Below are 24,832 nucleotides of genomic sequence, written 5' to 3'. Positions count from 1 at the left end.
GAACGCGGGAACGTACCGGCGGCCTCAGCCTCAGCGCACCGCGGAGAAAACGTGTAACTAAGGGGTGTCTACCCACTGACTGGCCACCAATAAGGGCGTGGTATGACGAAATAGCTGCCACGTGGACCTTAATAGTGGAGTGGGTTAACCCTGCGGAGAATCGGGCCTGCAGGAACTCCAGTACTGTACAAACAGGGCAGTTGACTGGGTCGAGCTGGCGGTCCCCGCACCAAGAAGTGAAAAGTTTCCACTTCAAGGCGTACAGTTTCCTCGTGGAGGGAGCTCTGGATTGGAGGATGGTCTCGACAACCACGGTTGACAGACCGGAAGCTATGAGTTGTGCCCCCTCAGGGGCCACACCCACAGCCTCCATGATTCTGGGCGAGGGTGCACGATTGTGCCCCTGGCCTGTGAGAGGAGATCCCTCCTGATGGGCACTTCCCACGGAGTGCCATCGAGGAGAGAAATCAGGTCCGAGAACCATACTCGGCCCGGCCAGAACGGTGCTACTAACAGTAGACTGACCTCGTCCCGGCGCACTCTCGCCAGAACTCCCGGGAGCAGAGCGATCGGGGGAAAGGCGTACAGACGAAGCCTCGGCCAGGTCTGTACCATAGCATCCAGTCCCAGAGGAGCTGGAGGGGCTAGAGAGAATCAGAGGGGACATTGTGTCGCCTCTCGAGTCGCAAAGAGGTCCACCTGAGCCTGGCCAAAGATAGCCCAAATCTGCTTCACCACCTCGGGGTGAAGCATCCATTCCCCGGGCCTCGGCCCCTGTCTCGACAGGATGTCTGCTCCCACATTGAGATGCCCAGGTATATGCACAGCTCTCAGTGATAGGAGCTTGTCCTGGGACCACACATGGATCTGGTGTGCCAGCTTGTACAAGTGCCAGCTTGTACAGCCACCACTGTAGGGGCCTCATGTACAGCAGGCCGAACGGAATCACGCTGGACGCAGCTGCCATGAGCCCAAGCAGTCTCTGCCACTGCTTGACAGTAAGTGACTGGCCCTCTCGCACACTCGCGACTGCAGTGAGGATCGAATCGATCCGAGCAGGTGACCACCGTGCCCGCATCGTGGTCGAATCCCACACCACGCCTAGATAGGTGGTTCTCTGAGCCGGAGAAAGCACACTTTTCCTGGCGTTCAGTATTAACCCCAAGCCTTTCATGTGAGCGAGAACGACATCTCGATGCCGAACCGCCAACTGCTCTGATTGAGTAAGGATCAACCAATCGTCGATATAGTTCAGTATGCGGATGCCCTGCAGTCGCAACGGGACCAGTGCCGCATCCACACACTTGGTGAAAGTGCGGGGTGAGAGTGCTAGGCCGAAGGGAAGAACCCGATACTGGTACGCTTTGCCCCCGAAAGCAAACCTCAGGAACTTCCTGTGAGAGGGAAGGATGGAGACATGGAAATAGGCGTCTTTGAGGTCTGTCGTGACAAACCAGTCCTCGGACCTGATCTGAGACACGATCTGCTTGACCGTGAGCATCTTGAACTTCAGCTTTCTGACTGAGCGGTTCAGAAGACGCAAATCCAGTATGGGCCTCAGCCCCCCATCCTTCTTTGGAACAATGAAGTACCGGCTGTAGAAGCCGGCGTGGACTTCGTGAGGAGGAACCAACTCGATGGCTTCCTTCCTCAGCAAAGTATCGACTTCCTGTTACAAAACCAGAGCTTGCTCGGGGCGGACCGCAGTCACGACAACCCCGTTGAACGGCGGAGGTGGCCCATCGAACTGGATGCAATAGCCAATCTCTACCGTCCACAGGACCCAAAGAGACACATTCGGCAGTCGTTGCCAGGCTACCAAATTATCTACTAAGGGAATCAGTCTCTCGAGACTGACCTCTGGTGTCAGAGAAGAGACCGCTGTCTCGATGCGGCGCACCGGAACGAGACGCGTGATCTGGCGGCTGAGGCGAGCTTCTCAGGCCTGCTGAAATCACAGGCGGAAGAACCTGAGAAAAACATTCGCTGGGACCGGCTGTGCCCTGAAAAAAACTGCAGGGTTGGCAGCCGAACCCCTGGAGGGCACTGAAGTGAGGCGGTCACCGTGTGCCGTGGTGTAAGCCGCCCCACCCCAGTAGGGGTCGCCCTCCATAGTCCTGGGGCTTGCCCATCAGGACTTCTTCGCTGAGGACCTCCTGGCCGAAATGACAGTCCTCAGATCTGCCCTCGGCTGTGAAGTCCCCGGCGCAGAGCACCGCCGGTCTCGGCTCCTCTGCGGGGGAGCCCGAGAGGCGACACTCTGTTTTTGCGCATCTCTGCGCAGGGAGCTGGTCTGCCCCCGCCCGACAGCCTCCTGAGCTAGAGAGCGACGGGGAAGGAACCGCCGGAACGCCTCCGCTTGCTTATGAGCCTCCTGGAACCTGTCGATGGCGGAGTTGACAGTCTCGCCGAACAGGCCAGAAGGCTGAAGCGGGGCGTTCAAGAGGCAAGCCCTGTCCGCAGAACTCAAATCGGACAGGGTCAGCCACAAGTGCCTCTCCGTTGCCACCAAAGCTGACATGGAGCGGCCGATGGCACGGGCCGACTCCCTGGTGGCACGGAGGGCAAAATCGGCGGTTCACCTGAGCTCAGAGATATCTTCTGCTCTAACATCTAGCTCTCTCAGCAGTTCGGCTTGGTATGCCTGCAACACCGCCAAAGTGTGCAGACACGCACCTGCCTGACCTGCTGCCGCATACCCCCTGCCCACTAAGGAAGATGTTGTACGCAGAGGCTTAGTGGGCAGCACAGGAGCCTTCAATGACAATGCCGTGGAGGGAGCAGATAGCTCGCAAGCGTCTGCTCGACTGGCGGCATCGCCTTATAACCGTACTCATTCAATTCCCTAACATTGCCAATGTAATCAGAAGAGGGAATGAATGGCCGGGAAGAAAAGGGTTTAACCCACGCTCTCGACACCTCGGTGTGGAGATCGGGGAAAAACGGAAGGCTCCTGTGTAGAGGTGGTGGCCGCGAGCGCAGAAACCGCTCGTAGAGACGGCTGCACTGCGGCTGGGATGCTTTCTCGGGCGGCCAGCTGATATCAAGTTTAGCCACCGCCCGAGTAACCACCTCTAAAAGCTCCTCATATTGGGGCGAAGGAGGCGGCGAAACCTCATCAACGCTCGTCACATCAACCTCCTCGGAGGAAGACAGACGAAGCGTTGAGCCCTCGTCTCTGGGGGAAGAGACCGCTTCCGTACCGAGAGACGGGGCGCCTGCGAGCCTGCAAGCCCCACGAGCCCCACGAGTGAAGCCACCGCTCTGCCTCAGAAGAAGCGGAACCAGCACCGCGTGGAGAGCTCGCGAAGGCTCCCTCCTCGAAGAGAGCCCTCCGGGTGCGGAGAGTGCGCAGCGAGAGCTGCTCACAATGAGGGCAATCGGCTCCCTCAAGAGCCGATCCCGCATGCTCCGCACCCAGGCAGACCACACACAGATTGTGTGTGTCCCCGCTCGTGATGTAGCGAGGGCAGGGAGGCACACACAACCTGAAGTGCGATCTGGAACTCTCGCCCCTGAGCTCTCTTTTGCCCTTAGCTTTTGGCATATTTAGTGAAAATACTGCTTGACTGGACAGACAACAATAAATAGGACTGACACACACAGAGCGCTTCGCTGAATGACAGAAAGCTGAGGCCGGCTCCGCCGCACATGCTTATATACTTCCTGGTCGTGACGTCACCCCGCCCGTGACGCCTCGCCCTTCCATTGGACTGATTGCATATGATATTCAGAGCCAGGTCACGCTGATGGCGTTCCCATATGCGTTTTGACGCAGCTCGAAGTTCCTGGAAGGGAACTAAGCTAGAGGTGTTTCGTATAGCTTGGCGGGAAAGTACCCTATCCTACAGAAAAGCATTAAAAACTGCTAGATCTGATTACTTTTCGTCTCTTCTAGAAGAAAACAAACATAATCCCCGGTATTTATTCAATACAGTCACTAAATTAACGAAAAATAAAGCATCAACAGGTGTTGCCATTTCCCAAGAACACAGCAATAATGCTTTTATGAACTACTTTACTTCCAAGATCGACACTATCAGAGATAAAATTGTAACCATGCAGCCGTCAGCTACAATATCGCATCAGATGCACTATAGATCCCCTGAGGAACAATTCCACTCATTCTCTACTATAGGAGGGGAAGAATTGTATAAACTTGTTAAATCATCTGAACCAACAACATGTATGTTAGGCCCTATTCCATCTAAACTACTAAAAGAGCTGCTTCCAGAAGTCATAGATCCTCTTTTGGCTATTATTAATTCATCATTGTCATTAGGATATGTCCCCAAAACCTTCAAATTGAAGCAACAACTTGACCCCAAGGATCTAATTACAGACCGATCTCAAATCTCCCTTTTCTGTCAAAGATACCAGAAAAGGTAGTATCCTCACAATTATATTCATTCTTGGAGAAAAATGGTATCTGTGAGGAATTCCAGTCAGGATTTAGACTGTCTCTCATTAGAGTTACAAATGACCTGCTTCTATCATCTGATTGTGGTTGTATCTCTTTATTATTTCTACTGGATCTTAGCGCTACGTTCGACACTATCGACCACAACATTCTTTTAAATAGACTAGAACACTTTGTTGGCATTAGTGGAAGTGCATTAGCATGGTTCAAATCGTGCTTATCTGACCGCCATCAGTTCGTAGCAGTGAATGAAGAGGTATCATATCGATCACAAGTGCAGTATGGAGTACCTCAAGGCTCAGTACTAAGGCAGTTACTTTTCACGCTTTACATGTTACCCTTGGGAAATATTATCAGGAGACATGGTGTTAGCTTCCACTGTTATGCTGATGATACTCAGCTCTATATTTCTTCACGGCCTGGTGAAACACACCAAATTGACAAACTAATGGAATGCATAGTCGATATAAAAAACTGGATGACAACTTCTTACTGCTAAATTCTGAAAAAACAGAGGTGTTAATTATCAAGTCAAGTCAAACGCACTTTATCCAATGACAGAGACGCACATTTTGAAAGACAAGACAGTTAACTTAGCCTATAGGATGTATTTTGAATGTCCGGTAGTCCTCAAATAACATTTTAGTCCCGTCTCGTCTTGTTAACGAAGACGCGCATAAATTTCGTCATAGTTTTTATCATCAGATATTAGTTTTAGCTCGTCAACGTCTCGTCTTAGTCACAGAAAAAAGGTTCGCTGACGAATATTTTTCGTCGTCGTCTTAGTCAACAAAATTAACACTGTTGTGTACTGCTGGGGGGACTCCAAAACACATTTGGGAAACACTGGACTAGGACTGATGTTTCAAGCATGTGTACATACACGACAATTTCTGATTCTGGCTATGGTAACAGAATGATGTCACTGTTGTGGCAGGCAATAGAAGAGCACCTGAACAACACGTCATCAGCTCTTTTGTCTTCAGGAAGCCGTATTTCTGAATGTGCTGTGTGGAAAGATATTGTTTGCCTTTGTTTGCCTGATTTTCTTTATTAGAATAGAACAGCAAGCAGATTAGGAGTGATGGGAGAATTTCCGATGTGTCCTCCTGAGGGAAGAAGGCTCTGATCCCATGTTCGCAGAGGCAGCGTGCAGATTATGATCACAGTTGAGGCGAGAGCAGGTGGGGTTTCAAACCCTCTCGCTCTCACCACCATGGATGTAATGAAGGCCTACTAGTAAGAGCTGTGTGGGTAAAACTTATCTTCTGGCCTCAAGAGGTACTATGATTGATGCAAGAGTAGTGTTTCTCAACGGGGGCGTTTGGAGAGCATTGGGGGGTGCTGGGAGTAATATGTTTGAAAGGGGTTCGCTGAGCTGTTCTTTGGGGGCATTTGGTTAAGGCGAGTTTACACCAAAGATGTATGAGCTGAAACTTGCGAAAGAATATGGTCTCCTAACGCCGTCTCTACACTGGATGCATCAAAGTGCACTTTCTGTATCTGTTTGTTAACTTGTCTGTAGCGCAAGTGCGTCAGAAATAGAACGTGGCATCTGTTTACTGTAGCGCTTGCGCTCATTTACTGAACGACTGATTATAACGGGATCCATGTGCTTTGACGCAATGTGCCGTTCGCGCCCGGTGTAGTAGTGTTAATACTACCGCTTCTAGACTAGACGGCATACCATTTCCATAGCAATGATTCTTTACTTTAGTGTTCGCTTGGCTTTCTGTAGCGCAGCTGATGAACTTCCCATGAAACCAATATGCATTTAGACACAAAGCATGAGATGCTTTTTCTTGTTTAGAAAAATTAATAGAATTGCTTTTTGTTTGCTGACAAATTTCTAAAGAGTTTATTCAACGCACATAAATATTGCCTAATTTATGTTCACGTGGCTTTTTTTCTTCTTGGGAAACTTATGATAATATTTAAAGTCCAGTTAAATCAAATATGTCATGAATGCCATGCGCCATTCAGTGTTATATATGGGTTAAAATACATGCTTTAAAAATATATATTATAAATAAAATATAGCCTAGCCTACACCACCATTCAGAAAAGGTCAGTAAGATTTAATGGTTTTGAAACAATTCCTTTCTGCATTAAGTTTGCATTTATTTGATAGAAAATACAGTATAAACAGTAAATCTACAATTTGAAAGAACTGCTAATTAAATTCTATTTGAATAAATTTTGAAATGCATTTTCCTTTCATGCTAAAGCTCTATTACTCCAGCTTTCAGTGTCACATGATCCTTCAGAAATCATGCTGATTGTTACTCTTTTTATTATTATAGCTGGCACACCACAATGACAAAAAAAGCAATATTTGAAATTGAATTGATAATAACAAAAAATATAAATTTAATTATTTAATTGATATAAGAAAGATATAAATCAGGACTGCACTAAAATAACAATTATTTTGAATATGAGAAGCATATATTTCCCATCTTTCTACAACCTCAATTCCAGAAAAGTTGGGACGTTTTGTGAAATGGCATACAATCAAGAAGATGTTATGTGTTCATTCTCATTAACCTACAGGTCCTTTTAAAAAAATTAGCATATTGTGATAAAGTTCATTATTTTCTGTAATGTACTGATAAACATTAGACTTTCATATATTTTAGATTCATTACAACACAACTGAAGTAGTTCAAGCCTTTTATTGTTTTAATATTGATGATTTTGGCATACAGCTCATGAAAACCCAAAATTCCTATCTCAAAAAATTAGCATATCATGAAAAGGTTCTCTAAACGAGCTATTAACCTAATCATCTGAATCAACTAATTAACTCTAAACACCTGCAAAAGATTCCTGAGGCTTTTAAAAACTCCCAGCCTGGTTCATTACTCAAAACCGCAATCATGGGTAAGACTGCTCTTACCCATGATTGCGACCTGACTGCTGTCCAGAAGGCCATCATTGACACCCTCAAGCAAGAGGGTAAGACACAGAAAGAAATTTCTGAACGAATAGGCTGTTCCCAGAGTGCTGTATCAAGGCACCTCAGTGGGAAGTCTGTGGGAAGGAAAAAGTGTGGCAGAAAACGCAGCACAACGAGAAGAGGTGACCGCACCCTGAGGAAGATTGTGGAGAAGGACCGATTCCAGACCTTGGGGGACCTGCGGAAGCAGTGGACTGAGTCTGGAGTAGAAACATCCAGAGCCACCGTGTACAGGCGTGTGCAGGAAATGGGCTACAGGTGCCGCATTCCCCAGGTCAAGCCACTTTTGAACCAGAAACAGCGGCAGAAGCGCCTGACCTGGGCTACAGAGAAGCAGCACTGGACTGTTGCTCAGTGGTCCAAAGTACTTTTTTCGGATGAAAGCAAATTTTGCATGTCATTCGGAAATCAAGGTGCCAGAGTCTGGAGGAAGACTGGGGAGAGGGAAATGCCAAAATGCCTGAAGTCCAGTGTCAAGTACCCACAGTCAGTGATGCTGGTGTTGGTCCACTGTGTTTTATCAAGGGCAGGGTCAATGCAGCTAGCTATCAGGAGATTTTGGAGCACTTCATGCTTCCATCTGCTGAAAAGCTTTATGGAGATGAAGATTTCATTTTTCAGCACGACCTGGCACCTGCTCACAGTGCCAAAACCACTGGTAAATGGTTTACTGACCATGGTATTACTGTGCTCAATTGGCCTGCCAACTCTCCTGACCTGAACCCCATAGAGAATCTGTGGGATATTGTGAAGAGAAAGTTGAGAGACGCAAGACCCAACACTCTGGATGAGCTTAAGGCCGCTATCGAAGCATCCTGGGCCTCCATAACACCTCAGCAGTGCCACAGGCTGATTGCCTCCATGCCACGCCGCATTGAAGCAGTCATTTCTGCAAAAGGATTCCCGACCAAGTATTGAGTGCATAACTGAACATAATTATTTGAAGGTTGACTTTTTTTTTTGTATTAAAAACACTTTTCTTTTATTGGTCGGATGAAATATGCTAATTTTTTGAGATAGGAATTTTGGATTTTCATGAGCTGTATGCCAAAATCATCAATATTAAAACAATAAAAGGCTTGAACTACTTCAGTTGTGTTGTAATGAATCTAAAATATATGAAAGTCTAATGTTTATCAGTACATTACAGAAAATAATGAACTTTATCACAATATGCTAATTTTTTGAAAAGGACCTGTATATTTAATACTGAAGTACAAAGAAAAATATCCAATGTTTATACAGGCCCATTTTTATTTTGTATATATAAACTAATTTTTATTTTGATGGCTGCAACAAACTCCAAAATAGGCATGTTTCACTTTAATTGCAATGTTTAATTTTTGGGGAATTGAGGATACTAATTCTTAAAGGTTTTGTGAGCAAAATTTTGCCCAATCTCACTAGATACAAGACTTCAGATGCCCATCAATCTGTGGTCATCGTTGTCTGATTCTTCTTTTCATGATGGGCCGTACATGTTCAATAGGAGACAGATCTGCTGGCCAGTCAGTCACATGCACATGTGTCTATGAAACCATGCTGTAGTAGCACATGCAGAATGAGAGCTGGCATTGTCTTGATCTAATAACTATAGACTTCTCATGAAAGACGTCATCTTGATGGCAGTATATGTCTCCATACAATACCAATATATGCCTCCATGTTAATGCACCTTAACACATATGCCAGTCACCCATGCTGTTTGCACTGCTGCACCCCCATACCATGACAGATGTGTGCTTTTACATCTGTCGCTGATGAAAAGTCTGGATGGTCCCTTTGGTCTCTGGGACTGAAAACTCGGCATCCAGTTTTCCCAAGTAACTAGTTGAAATGTGGACGCTGTAGGATATCAGAGACTGAATCAGACAAAGTTAAGATTCAATCAGAACATCGAAACACGAGAAGCTGAGATTCTACAGAGAGGCCCCAAGAAAACAGGACAACGAATCTATATATATATATATATATTTATATATATATTCAAGTTGTTTTGGATTATTTGCTGCTTGCCCGGACCTTTGCCTGTTAATTGGATTACTCTTTTGCCTTGCCTTGGATATTGTTGTTTGCCTGTTTTTGACCACACCTGTCTGAGTACACTTTGAATGAAGCCTGCATTTGGATCCTCAACTCCTTTGTCATGCCGTCTTTGTTACAGAAACACCAGCCACACCCGAATCCAGCTGCTTTTTGAATACTTCCAGGTAGGGGTGGGCGATATGAGCTAAAATTCATATCACAATATTTTCCACTGTCCAGACGATATCGATATTATATCGTGATTTGAGAAAAAAAATTGAATCAGATTTTAGTAGACCTTAAATATCTATATAATCTATATAATAGCAAAATATGTATTTTAACCTTACATAACTAGAAAAAAAACATGATTTCAAGATCTGAGGCAAAAATAGAATGGTCTGACTTTAGATGTGTGAAAAACCCTAAATGGACTGAAAGAACATGCAAATTCACTCTATGACAGCAGATGGCGCTTATGGCCTCAATTTAGGGTTCCTTTGGTTACCGCTGTAAATAAAGCTGCTCTGCACTACTATTATGAACATGGAGGTAAGTGAAAAAGAAAATGCCATCTAAAGTTTTCTGAAGGGAGTTTCCTTCAGATACTCATTCATATTAACCCCCTGTAAATAAAAAAATATTAATGCAAAATTGTTTTGGTAAAAAAAGTATGTTAATATGTCTATATACGTAGGCTATAAATAAATAAATATATAAGTTCAAATGAGTAAGGTAAATGCTGTTCCTTTTGTCTTGTGAAAAAAAATTATAAATACAAGAAATCATAAAAAATGTGTTAAAATAGGGCACAATATACTGTATAATTTGAAGGAACTTTTCCGTATTTATTCCGTGTTTTACCAATATTTCGAATTTTACACTTCACTGCATTGTGTTTTAGAGTTAACAGAAATGTCTGTAAAATTAACGGATAATGTGTAATGAGCTGCCAGTACATTTCTGCTATTTTACGGATTAATTTTTTTATAGTGTAAATAATTATATATAATTATAAATGATAAATAATTATAAAATTAATGAATTAAGATTGGACTGAAAAACAAACGAGTAAAGGGGATTTAGCCTCTTCAGTTCAGAAGCACACGGCCACTGAATAGCTACTAATGCGTGCGCACGTTGCGCGTTTTGCTTGCTTCATGAGTGATTATGCATTATACGAGTGGCTTTGGAATATAAATTGCAGCACGTTTCAGATGAAAAAAAAGCAACTTTTATTTCTGAAAATATCCCAGTTAGGAGATTTATAACGAGTGGTTCCCTGCATTATTACAGTAAAACGTGTAATTACCGTACTGAGCCGCTGCAATGGAGCCGCTCTAATGTTATTAAATTAAAGATGTACCATAGAGCAAAAAAATGAACAGTGAAAGTAACAAAAACTTGTAAAATACATTTTAATGGGCATAATTAAGTGTGAAAATAACGTTACGTATGTAACTCTCGTTCCCTGAAGAAGACGTCATGTCGGTGACCGACGAATTGGGATCTCGCTTAGAGAGACCAATCCCCTACAAGAGTATCTACATTTGCATTTACATTTATTCATTTAGCTGACGCTTTTATCCAAAGCGACTTACAATTGCTATATACGTCAGAGGTCGCACGCCTCTGGAGCAACTAGGGGTTAAGTGTCTTGCTCAGGGACACATTGGTGTCTCACAGTGGATTCGAACCCGGGTCTCTCACACCAAAGGCATGTGTCTTATCCACTGCGCCATCCCCACCCCTGAATGAATATTGGCATGCGATTATTGCATCCAGCTGCCGCTAATCACAGCATGAGTATAAGTAGGCAGCGGGTGCAGCGCATATTCAGGTTTTCGCTGAGGAGCCGAGCCGGTGACCCGGCCGCTCTGCGGTGGTACAGCAGCCGTGGCGACGGGACGTGACGTCTCCGTTCCCTTCTTCAGGGAACGAGGGTTACATACGTAACCGAGACGTTCCCTATCAGTCGGTCACTCCGAGTCACGTCGGTGACCGACGAATTGGGATCCCTACCAAAGGGCCACGGGTACTGCCCCTTCCAGTGTCCTGTGGAAGCCTCCTGAGCCCCTATTTTTTGGCGCAGGTCAGGGCTACCACAGAAGACCAACTACTGTTGCCATGGCACTACCCACTCAGTAAGACTGGATAACACTGGGAAAACGTACCCGTTCCAGTTGGAACCGGACGCTACGGAAGCTCGCCCTTCCCGCAGGAGGTTCGGAGCAATTACGCATATGATCAACCTTAGGCGCATATGGAGAATTAGAGGAAATTGTACCTCATGGAGATTGGCAGAAGATCTGCCGGGGAAACACGGGCTCTCAGGCTATACCGTGGACTATACACATATGGGGTCCAAAAGGCCTTTCATATGGAACCCATCCCTATACCGGTTCTCACGGATTCAACGAGTGAGGGCCTAGCGTCAGATGCTCCGCCACATCTGACTGCCGAGGGGACGGAGGAACTCGACAGGGTCTACAGTACGGACTCTCTGGAGCAATTTTAGCAAGCAGACCCGAAAACGGAGCCTCTCAGTGCTTCTACCCATTTGAGGTGAGAACACAGGTGGAAACCGGTTCCACACGAAGGCTATAGAACCTAGCGAACGTGTTAGGGGTCGCCCAGCCCGCAGCTCTACAATATCTGCCAGCGAGGCGCCACGAGCCAACGCCCAGGAGGATGCAACAGCTCTAGTAGAGTGAGCTCTCAACCTGAACGGCCAGGGCACACCCTGTACCTGATAAGCCAGGGTGATGGCATCCACTATCCAGTGGGCCATCCTCTGCTTGGAGATGGCCTTCCCCTTCTGCCGGCCTCCGTGACAAACAAAGAGCTGGTCTGAGGTCCTGAAGCTTTGTGTCCTGTCAACGTAGCATCTCAAGGCCCGGACGGGACAAAGCAAAGCAAGGCTGGGTCTGCCTCCTCCGAGGGCAGCGCTTGCAGGCTCACCACCTGGTCCCTGAAGGGAGTAGTGGGAACCTTGGGCACATAGCCAGGCCTCAGGATTACCTGGGAGTCAGCCGGCCCAAACTCTAGGCACGAATCGTCGACCGAAAATGCGTGCAGGTCCCCTACCCTCTTGATGGAGGCCAATGCAAGCAGGAGCAGAGTCTTCATTGAAAGAAACTGCAGCTCAACTGACTGCAAAGGCTCGAATGGGGCCTGCTGTAGTGCTTCGAGCACTAGAGACAGGTCCCAAGAGGGTATAGAGGGGGGCTGTGGGGGATTTAACCTTCTTGCCCCCCTAAGGAACCTGATGACCAAGTCATGCTTACCCACCGACTTCCCTTCCACGGGGTCGTGGTTGGCAGCAATCGCAGCCGCATAGACTTTAAGGGTGGAGGGAGACAGCCTTCACTCCAACACCTGCTGCAAAAAGGAAAGCACGACCCTGATCGGCACTTCCCGGGGGTCTTCTCGGTGAGAAGAACACCACTCGACGAACAGGTTCCATTCCAAGGCTTAAGCCTGTCTCGTGGACGGCGCTCTAGCCGAAGCGATGGTGTCAACTATCCCTTGGGGTAGGTCACCTAGAACCTCCGCGTCCCGCTCCAGGGACCAGACATGAAGTTTCCAGCTTCTTAGGTCTGGACGCGGGTGCCATAAGGTGCCCAGTCTCTGAGTCAGTAGATCCTTCCTCAGAGGAATCTGCCAAGGAGGGGCTGTCACGAGGAGCATCAGTTCTGAGAACCAAGTCCGAGTGGGCCAGTACGGCGCCACAAGCAGGACCTGCTGCTCGTCCTCCCTGATCTTGCATAGTATCTGTTTTTGCGAGAAGGCTCACTGGGGGACGCATACTTGCGAAGGCCCCGCGGCCAGCTGAGCTGGACCGTCTGGGGATGGAGTCTCCATTCTCCGGGGAGCGCAGCTCGTGACAGCTCGTCGGCTGCCCGGTTGAGCAAGCCCGGAATATGAATGGCACGAAGCGACCTCAGATACTTCTGACTCCAGAGGAGGAGGTGGCGGGTGAGTTGCGACATGCGACGGGAGCGTAGACCACCATGTCGATTGATGTACACAACGGTTGCAGTGTTGTCCATGCGGACGAGTACGTGCTTGCCTCGTGAGCGCCTTCTGAGACGGATCAAGATGAGACGGGCCAGACGTACTGCTAGCAACTCTAGGCAATTGATGTGCCAGTGCAGTAGGAGGCCCGTCCAAACCCCCGACACTGCAAGCCCGTTGAACGTGGTGCCCCAGCCGGTGGTGGAGGCATCTGTGTAAATCACAGCAAGCCTGGAGACCTGTTCCAGGGGCACTCCTGCCCGCAGAAACGAGAGGTCTGACCACGGGGTGAGGGTTCGGCGGCAGGCCGGTGTAACTTGAACCCGGTGAGTGCCACGCCCACCTCAGGACTTGGCCATGGAGCCAGTGTTGAAGCGGTCCCATATGAAGCAGCCCCAGCGGCGTGACCATATGCCCCAAGAGCCTCTGAAATTGTTTCAGTGGGACCGCTGACCTGCTCTTGAACCTATTCAGGCAGTTCAACACCGACAGAGCACGTTCCTGCATGAGGCGTGCTGTCTGGCTGACCGAATCCAACTCCATACCGAGAAAAGAGAACCTCTGCGTCGAGGAGAGTTTGCTCTTTTCCCAGTTGACCTGAAGGCCCAACTGGCTGAGGTGTGACACCAAATCCCTGTGTTCGCACAACTGGTCCTGAGACTGAGCCAGTATGGGCCAGTCGTTGAGGTAGTTGAAAATGCGAACGCCCTGTTCTCTCATGGGAACAAGGGCTGCCTCCGCAACTTTCGTAAAGACACGGGGTAACAGGGACAGCCCGAAGGGCAGGACCTTGTACTGATATGCCCGTTCTTCGACGCAAACCGCAGGAATGGCCTGTGGCGTGGAAGGAATCGACACATGGAAGTACACGTCCTTCAGGTCGACCGCTGCAAACCAATCTCGGGGACGGATGCACCCAAAGATGCGTTTCTGCGTGAGCATCTTGAACGAAAGCCTGTGAAGGGCCCAGTTCCAGACACGCAGATCCAAGATTGATCGTAACCCACCGATTTCTTGGGTACAATGAAGTAAGGGTTGCAAGCCCTGTCTTCATATCGGCTGGAGGGACCAGCTCCATCGCGTCCTCCGCCAGTAGGACAGCGATCTCTCCACACGAGACATGAGCATCAGCTGCCTTCACTGCTGTGAGGTGGATGCCCCTGAACTTGGGAGGAAACTGAGCCGCATAGCCGAGTCAGATGGTCCACTGGAGCCAGCAAGACGGGCTGGGTAGACGCAGGGGCCGCCCTCGGCGACAAGCAGGTTGGGGCGCTGCAGCCGGCGGACGGGTGGAGGCAGCAGCTGCCCGCCGGGGCAGGAGGTGTTGGATCGCCTCAGCCTGCTCGTGAGCAGCTGAGAACTGCTGGGCCATGTTCTTGACTGCGTCGCCGAAGAGGCCAGTCTGGGACACAGGGCCCTTCAGGAACCGATACTTTGTCGGCGTCCCCATGTAGACCAGACACAGCCAGGGGAGAACGTCCTGGACCACAAGTGTGGACATCGCACGACCCAGAGACCGCGTCACCTTCGTCGCTCGTAGCGTGAGGCCCGAGGTACAAGCTCTCAGAGCTTCCGGATCGTAACCACCCCCGTGCATATCCTCAGTGCTTTTCGCCTGAGGACCCTGCAGTAACGCCATAGCGTAAGGTGGAGGCAGCTTCCCCACAGGCCATATAAGCACCGCCGGACAGACCAGACGAGTACCTACAGGCCCGGAAGGGGAGGCACGGTTTGCCCCGCCGAGTAGAGACGGTATTAGGACACAACTGCATCGCAACCGACCGCTCCACCGGGGGGACCCCCGTATACCCCCTAGCTGCGCCACCACCGAGGGTGGTGAGGGGGAGGAGTTAACAGGGCGGTTTCTGGCAGTAAAAGGTGCTGTCCACGACCTGGTAAACTACCCATGCACCTCCGGGAAGAGAGGCACTGGGGCAGGGCGCTGAGAACCAGCGCAAGCTACCCCGAGAAACCAGTCGTCCAACCTCGAGGGCTCGGGACACGGTGGGATCTCCACTCGAGTCCTACCCTCTCAGTGGCCCGGGAAAGCATAGCCGTGATTTCTAGATCCGACTCAGGCACTGCTACTGCCGGAGCAGCAGCAGCCGAATCTTCTTGCCCAGAAATCTCCAGCTCACCCTCCGATGCAGCAGTCGACGTCTGGTCATCGGGAGGAGCGCCAGGGTAACTGCTGGTGCTCCCCTTGTAGAGGGCCCAGCACGTTCCACTGACAGCTCAACTGGTTTTGGAGCGCAAGAGGGGCGATGGTCCCTCGAGGGTTGGTTCCCTGGAGGGTTTGCCACCATGCCACCGCCTGAAATGGTCCCCGTCTGTCTGCAGCCAGAACGAGAGCCAAATCAAGGCAGAGGCAACAGAGCTCCGTCCCTTTGTCAAGGTATCAGAGCCTGGCCCGCAACTCCAAGATGATCATCTTCCCACCATGAGAAGATGCCTCATCCACGAGCGCCACCTCAGCATGCTTACTGCCCAGGCATGTGAGGCAGCGATCATGACCATCACCCGGCACCAGGTAACGACCGCATCCAGAAAAGCACGGGTGACACGTTGTCTGAAGCAAGACCCAACTCGTCTTTACAAAGACGTAACGTCGAGTTTGCCAGATGCAACGTCGTCTTTAAAAAGACGCACCCGTGAATGCTCTTTTAGAGAAATCACTCTTTCAGTGTGCTGAAGCGCACAGGGGAGATGGCCGTTTGCAACACAATCAGGGGGTAGTGCAACCTGATGTGTGCAATCCACTCGACACAGGAAGAACCACCGCCGCTGACGGGCCGTACCACCAGCACAAGAATGCCTCGAAGAGTGCACTGACTTGCAGACACTGTAGGTTGGTCAGGAGCAGAACGATGAACGCTCGGCTCCGAAGCGAAAAGCTGAATATGCGCTGCACCCGCTGCCTACTTATACTCACGCTGTGATTAGCGGCAGCTGGATGCAATAATCGCATGCCAATATTCATTGGCTTGTTTAGATACTCTTGTAGGGGATTGGTCTCTCTAAGCGAGATCCCAATTCGTCGGTCACCGACGTGACTCGGAGTGACCGACTGATAGGGAACCAAAGATATTATACAGTCAAATCAAAATAAAGTAAATTGTGACATATTATAACCAAAAATTCTTCATACAGTGAACTACCAGTAAAATTGATTCAAATTTGGGACAAAAAATAATTCAGACAAATAATTAAAAAAACTGAAGTTGAGGTTTGCATGAAGCTGGTTTACAGCATGCCCAGGAGACTACAGGCTGTCATTAAGCCCGACAGAGTATTGATAGTTGTGTAAATATTGTCATACTAAAAAGCTGTCTGAATCATTTTTGGTTGATTGTAATCCATCATGTACCTTTCTATCAAAGTTATCTGGCATTATCAAGCTGAATTTGTTCAGAACCAGTTTTACCAGAGTTCTTGTCATATTTTATTACCATTTTCTAAACTATAACATATAAACCGTGATAATGTGAGAAATTCTAAAGGTGTTTAAATACATTTTTTGTTTGACTGTATTTATTTTGATAAATTAAATATTTATGCAAACACTGATCATATATAAACTATAATGCAACCAGGACCATTAATTCATTGCTTAGCTGGCTGTGCAGTCTGTTAGTTCACCTCACCTCCCGAGTCTTCAGGTCGTTCGTTCTTTTGTCACGTCACAACTCGTAAGGTTAAAAACTTAAAGCTATGCAGCCTTTGCATTTTGATTATTTATTTATTTTGATTATTTTTTTGAACCAACATATTTTTAGAGTCTGGTAGAGAACGCAGTCAGATTTTTAAAACTTGTTCAAATTACCTGGTTAAAATGAGCAACAACAAAATTACTTCATTTTTTTTTTTTTTTACATAACTTATTTCCATTATGTTCAGTCCATTTAAATTTGTAAAATTTAAGTGAACTTAAACATTTTGTGTTGGGACTACATGCATCATTTTTGTCTACACAGCTAACTGAACAGTGGATGTGTACTTCCCAGCATGCTTTTCATGGGATTGCATGTAGAAAAAAAGTCATTTTAAGTGTTTTTAATTAAGGAAAATTACATATAATTGTTATACATGTAATGATGAGTTATTTTGGATATTCTGAAGAGGTTTGGAAAGAGGTTACAACTGTGCAGAAGAGTTGCTCTTTATTTGAATGTGGCAATTAACATTTTTTTTAAGCTTTATTTGAATATAGCAACATAATATCGTGCTTAACAATATTTCTATGAATAAATCATTGACAGAGACTTCTCTCCTATCAGCCAATCACTGTGGGCGTAGTGAGTAAGCTTGTTGACATCATCCATAACCACGAGGTCAACCTCTATCTTTCTCTTAGCTTAAGATTTCTTCTCATTCCTGAGTAAAAGTTGGTTTCAGAAGCTTTGTGAATAGGTTTGAAGAGGAAACTGTTGCCTTAGAGCATTTACTGCTATTTAGGTGAACTGTTAGTGGTAAGAAAAACGTTTTGTGAATACAGCCCCAGAACTGTAGTTTAGTTTGGACTGTTGACCACTAGATGGGGCCATCAGAGTTAAAGAGCTGTACTTATCTTTAAGTATTCTTATCTATGTCACACAAACATGTTCCATGAAGGTATCATGATGTTTAAATCTAGCTCTAGTGACCAGGGCTTTTTTTCAAACATTAATCTGTTCAAATGAAGGAAACAGGGAGTAATTATTTTTTATGTCTGCAAATGATCTCCAGTCTTGCTATAAAATGCATGAATATACTTTTTTTGAGACTTGTCCAGTCAAAAATATATACATTGTTTCAAAGCAGCTTTACTGAAAATCATCATATTAATGTATATTTCTTGTAATCGTATCCAACTTCATATAAGTAGTTATGGGCAATATAGTTAGCTACATTTTGTGACAAAATAAAAAAAAATCAGCAGTTGAGAGGCAGTTGACTTGTTCACAGAGAATTAAGGAGACCAGATTTCTAAAATGAAGACCATTTTTGTTTTATGTGTGAAGTATAGTACATAATACTCTGCAATACCACTCTGCTATCATAATTTACATTTGCCGTTTCAGACTGCAGCGTTAATGCCACAATGTTCTGTCTAATACAGTCTTGTTGAAGACACAGTCATGCACAGCAGACCAGCAGCAAATGTCACCAAACCCTATCGTATGTGCCCTCAGGGCACTTGGAAAATACAGCACAAGTCACATGGGATCACTCTGTGATAATTTTGTATCCTTTTTTAAAAGTTCCAAGCTGATTCACTGTCCAAAAAAATGAGCAGAACATTTAATTATTATTATTTTTTTCTCCTTTTGTTGTCTGAAAAAGGTCATATGGCATAAGAACAACACCAGACCTAGTAAATAATGAATAAAATAGTGAATCATTTATTTTTGGGGTAAACTGTTCATTTAAGGAAAGAAGATTGATAATATGATGCTGAAAATGACTCTCAGTTCAGTATGTGGTAATCTTCAGTCAGACAATATTTTACAAGGGCACAGCGGTAATTCACTAGGGCTTGTACCCCAGTAAAAAGGGTCTAGTGATACTCTTGCTTTCCATATACATGTATTATTTGCAGGGCTGTTACATATATTAAAAACAGGGACAGCCACAGCCAGAGACAGGTCACCAAAACAGGGATGTCTGTTCAACCTATGCAGAGCCTTTTCAGCGAACCAGCTGCTCCTTTTCTTTCTCTGAGTTAGTTTCAGCTTGTGATCACTGTATGATACACAACACTTTATACCTCTAATGAGTCTCTAAACAGATTTTCTTCCTTGAAAATAAATAAATGAAAAAAAATAAATAAATAGATAGCTTTTTATGGTAAACTGCTCTGTATAATTTGGTCGACATTCTGTACTCTATGCTCTCATTTCACTGAATTATATATCATACACTGTGAGTTTGTAAAAACAAAAAACAAACTTTCTTTAATTTTTCCCTGTTTAGCTTGTACTTATTTTAACAATGCTTGAAACTTGGTATTACGAGCACTTCCTGTCTGTTTGCCTCTTTAAGATGAATTGCTTGATGTATTCAATTGTAAGTCCCTTTGGATAAACGCGTCTGCTAAACAAATAGTATTTACTATGTAAATGTAAGTTTTGTGCCTTTTAGAGATGTTTTGCATTGTTTAATATCTGACAATTTTTAATGCAAAATAATAATGCAGCAGAATGCTGTCTTTAAATATGTCGCTGCGTGGCAGACCTTCATGTAAACTGCTTTTTCTTACCTGTTAATGCTTGTTTTGCATGCGAGTGTGAAGTTGTAATCCCCTGCCTTTGATGGACTGAAGATCAAGTAAATGTCCATGCATTGTGAAGGCAGCAAAGTGCCAAATCCATCATTCGGCTGGATGTCAATAAACTGAAGAGAAAGAAAAATACATATTTGTACATGTATTTGTACATACTGTATATAATCCAAGGCCTCTGAATCTCATAATCAAGTTTTTTCTTTTGATGGAGATTTGATCTTTATCATTTCTTCAGATGTTCTCTAAATCTGAGCACAGTTGAGCCAAACCCTCCTGACGCCAGGTTTTTTCCTCAAAACTCTGATTCCTTCTGATGTGTATTTACTGTGCTTTGTCCTCACTTTGATTCATTTGGGCAAAATACTTACATGTACATACATACAGTACACACACATATACAATATCTCACAGAAGTGAGTACACCCCTCACATTTTGGTAAATATTTTATTATTAACACTGAAGAAATGACACTTTGCTACAATGTAAAGTAGTGAGTGTACAGCTTATATAACAGTGTAAATTTGCTGTCCCCTCAAAATAACTCAACACACAGCATCAATGTCTAACCCGCTGGCCACAAAAGTGAAAATGTCCAAATTGGGCCCAAAGTGTTAATATTTTGTGTGGCCACCATTATTTTCCAGCACAGCCTTAACCCTCGTGGGCATGGAGTTCACCAGAGCTTCACAGGTTGCCACTGGAGTCCTCTTTCAGCTGGTGGATGTTAGAGACCCCGCAGATGCTCAATAGGGTTTAGGTCTGGAGACATGCTTGGCCACTCCATCACCTTTACCCACAGCTTCTTTAGCAAGGCAGCGGTCGTCTTGGAGGTGTGTTTGGGGTCGTTATCATGTTGGAATACTGCCCTGCGGCCCAGTCTCCGAATGGAGGGGATCATGCTCTGCTTCAGTATGTCACAGTACATGTTGGCATTCATGGTTCCCTCAATGAACTGTAGCTCCCCAGTGCCGGCAGCACTCATGCAGCCCCAGACCATGACACTTCCACCACCATGGTAGTGTCATGGACACTACGCCATCTTTATGTAGAGCAACAATTCTTTTTTTCAGATCCTCAGAGAGTTCTTTGCCATGAGGTGCCATGTTGAACTTCCAGTGACCAGTATAAGAGAGTGAGAGTGATAACACCAAAATTAACACACCTGCACTCAACTGTTTGCGAAATAAAAAGTAAAGTCGTGACGTATTGTCAAGTATGGTGACCCATACTCGAAATTGGTGCTCTGCGTTTAACCCATCCAAGTGCACACACACAGCAGTGAGTAGTGAACAAATGCACACACACACACACACACACACACACACACCGTGAACACACACCCGGAGCAGTGGGCAGCCATGCTGCGGCGCCCGGGGAGCAGTTGGGGGTTCGGTGCCTTGCTCAAGGGCACCTCAGTCGTGGTATTGAGGGTGGAGAGAGCGCTGGACATTCACTCCCCCCACCTACAATCCCTGCCGGCCGGGGACTCGAACCCACAACCTTTGGATTACAAGTCCGACTCTCTAACCATTAGGCCACGACTTCCCCTTTGGGCTTTTGTGCTCGTGTATCCTACCTCTCTCATTCGGCTCAAATCCAAATATTCCATAATTTTTCCATATTTGCGATGTAACGTATCTGAATGCTAAACTATTATTTATTATGTAAATTATAGGATTTGTACTTTAATCGCATTCCAACGGTGACACACAGACGGGCTGATGTTTGACTCACTGTATTTTATTCTGATAAAGTACCAACTGCGCTGTCAAGTTAGCAATGCTGGCACTGATGTGTGTGTGTGCACGCAATTCTTTCCTTATACCAGCAGAATCAACTTTAAACACTTATTGTCTTATTAATAATCACTGTATAATGGTCTGCTTTTATTTGTGTACAATCACAATGAAAACAAAACAGATTTTATATAACGTAATAATATTTAGTATTTTCACATCTAGATGGAAAAAATTGTAATTTGCACTACTGTCTGTTCAAAATACATGAAAAGAAACTGAGTATAGTTTAAATAGTATCGCCGGGAGATGATGTCTGATCGTCGGTGGAGGCCGGACACCAGGATGAGCCCCTGCGAAGACCTCGGCTAAAAATGCAATAAAACTAAAAATAAAAGAAAATAACTAAAAATATAATAAAATACCTAACTGTTGTACCGAGGTACGTACTGAACCGTGACATCTGTGTAGCAAAGTGTCATTTCTTCAGTGTTGTCACATGAAAAGATATAATAATATAATGGGGAAGTCGTGGCCTAATGGTTAGAGAGTCGGACTCGTAATCGAAAGGTTGCGAGTTCGAGCCCCCGGCCGGCAGGAATTGTAGGTGGGGGGAGGGAATGTCCAGCGCTCTCTCCACCCTCAATACCACGACTGAGGTGCCCTTGAGCAAGGCACCGAACCCCCAATTGCTCCCCGGGCGCTGCAGCATGGCTGCCCACTGCTCCGGGTGTGTGTTCACGGTGTGTGTGTGTGTGTGTGTGTGTCTGTGTGCATTTGTTCACTACTCACTGCTGTGTGTGTGCACTTGGATGGGTTAAACGCAGAGCACCAATTTCGAGTATGGGTCACCATACTTGACAATACGTCACGACTTTAAAATATTTACAAAAATGTAAGGGGTGTACTCACTTCTGTGACATACTGTACACATATATATATATATACACTACCAATCAAAAGTTTTGAACTGTAAGATTTTTAATGTTTTTTTAAATAAATCTCTTCTGCAAAAACAGTAAATTGAAAAATTAGAAAATTGAAATATTTTTACTATTTTAATTTATTCCTGTGATTTCAAAGCTGAAATTTTTGCATTATTACTCCAGTCACAAAATCCTGCAAAAATCACTCTAATATTTTGATTTGCTGCTCAAAATTTTTTTTTTATTATTATTATTTTGAAAACAACTGAGTAGAATTTTTTCAGGTTACTTTGATGAATAGAAAGTTCAGAAGAACAACATTTATATATATATATATACTGTATATATATATATATATATATATATATATAATTATACTGACTCCAAGCTTTGGAATGGTGTAGTGTATAATGTTACAAAAGCTTTTTATTTCTGATGAATGCTGAACTTTGGATCTTACTATTCATCAAAGAATCCTGAAAAAAATTTACTCAACCATTTAAAATTTTCTTGAACAGCACATCAGATTTCTGAAGATCATGTGACACTGAAGACTGGAGTAATGATGCTGAAAATGTAGCTTTGTTCACAGAAATAAATTACATTTTAAAATATTCAAATAGAAAACAGTTATTTTAATTAGTAAAAATATTTCACAATATTACTGCTTTTGTTGTATTTTGGATAAAATAAATGCAGGCTTGGTGAACAGAAGAGACTTCTTTAAAAAAAAAGAGAGAAATCTTACTCTTCAAAAACTTTTGACTGGTAGTGTATATATATATATATATATATGCAGATTAATGTGTGATGATTATGCAGAATAAGGTGATGGCTTATGTGGCATTTGTTTAGCGTGGAGTTTTGTGAAGTGTGCGCACTCAATATTGTGCTCACCTTAGGAATACCCACAAAGCCAAACTCCTGCGCTAATAAGGAACAGTTTGTGAGACGCACTGCAATCTGAGCAGACTCATAAATGGAGCAGTGTCCAAAGTCCACCTCAGTGTGGTCGAACCGCAGGTCAGAGCTGGTGACAACCGCATGGACCGTAAACAGGACAGGCTTCACCTAGTTAAAGCACAATGAGCAATGTTATTCACTGGAGTCATGTCTTCAGTGTAAACATTCCTGTACAATTATGAAGTTTGCATTTTCATGTGACATTCATTCAAAGATAAATATTTTTGATTAAAGATTACAAATGAAATAAATAAAAAGACAGTAATAAAACAACAATAAATAAAAGAAAATGTGTACTAATAAATCATTTATTATAAACACTGCAGCATTCCATAAAAAAATTAAGAGTTGTTCATTTTGATTTCATGGTGACTTCACAAAATTACTGCAACCATTTTTATTTTTTTTCCTGTTTCCATTTTTTATTTTTTTTTTATTCCTAGTTACATTACTGTCTTTTACCAACATCATTTGGCAAGCGCTACACCATGTGTGCCGTTCACCAGATCTTTGAAGTGAGAGGGAGCGGCCGACTGAGGATTTTCTGCATGGACACAGTCACACTCAGCCTTGCATCCTGCTCTTTGGGGGCCAATGGGCTGTAAGCTCCACCAGGCTTCCAGTTTTTGACCCTGACAGTTACATGCTAGTATCATTAGCTAAGACACAAATGTGTAAGGATTTAAGCATAACATTTTTGTTATACTGATGTTGGAGGATCGATCCTCAAATAAAAATATTGATACCAAATGACTAGTTTGGTTTGTTGGTAAAAAAAAATAAATACATACATACATATTTTACATAATGTACATACATATATAAAATTAAAGTAGAAAATGTATCTGACAACTCAAACACTGAGAACTGAAATGGAAACATCAGTAAACACCATATAAAAGGCACAGCTAAATGTTATTGTGACACTTATTATAATGGGTCCATGTGAATATTGTTGAATTTGTTCATGTAAATTAAAAGTCACTATAATATTTTTATAATGTTCTGTAATTGATCATAAATAATACACAAAAACAATCGGATAATTTGAGGTTTAGGCCCTGCTTTCAAATATGTTGTAAAATATATTGTAATGCTGTATGGTTATATACTCAGAACTACAGTATATACTCCAGAAAAAAATCTATTTAATAGAGGCATCAATATTTGTATCAGTGACACTGGCCTTTATTTATAGTAGAATACTATACTAATAGAAAATGCATTAGATAAATGTTTAAAATACCAAATATTTTAAATGTATGTTGTTTCCACATTAATTTGATATAACATTTCATATGCAGTCAAATATTAAATACAATCTATTGCTTTAATTACAGAAATCTGTGTGATTAATTATTTTTTTAATCAATTGATAGTCCTACTCAGTGGTCGAATTGTAAAAAAAAATGGGGGGGGGGGGGGGGGGGGAGTGTGGTCGGGGGTGGGGTGGGGGGGTTGTTCCTTTGGCTAATTTTACACAATGATTACAAAATTGGTCTCATTTTTAAATAGGTTTCTAT

The 24,832-nt window shown here is 44.6% G+C and overlaps 1 protein-coding gene across 2 annotated transcripts in view; it reads right to left on the bottom strand.

The window, feature by feature from the left end:
• The window catches only part of cfap74 (cilia and flagella associated protein 74), a 110,917-nt gene that overhangs the window by 24,368 nt on the left and 61,717 nt on the right, over positions 1-24,832 (bottom strand). For both annotated transcript variants that reach the window (XM_079382021.1, XM_079382020.1), the window contains exons 24-25: positions 23,244-23,417; positions 19,660-19,793 (exon numbers count right to left, since the gene is read on the bottom strand). In XM_079382021.1, coding sequence (XP_079238147.1) covers positions 19,660-19,793; positions 23,244-23,417 — 308 coding nt within the window. The remainder of the gene's footprint in view (positions 1-19,659; positions 19,794-23,243; positions 23,418-24,832) is intronic.

The sequence above is a fragment of the Barbus barbus genome, assembly GCF_936440315.1.
Source record: "Barbus barbus genome assembly, chromosome: 28".
Classification (NCBI taxonomy): Eukaryota; Metazoa; Chordata; class Actinopteri; order Cypriniformes; family Cyprinidae; genus Barbus; species Barbus barbus.
The sequence above is the reverse complement of the archived record's forward strand: the minus strand, read 5'-3'. Positions and strand labels throughout refer to the sequence as shown.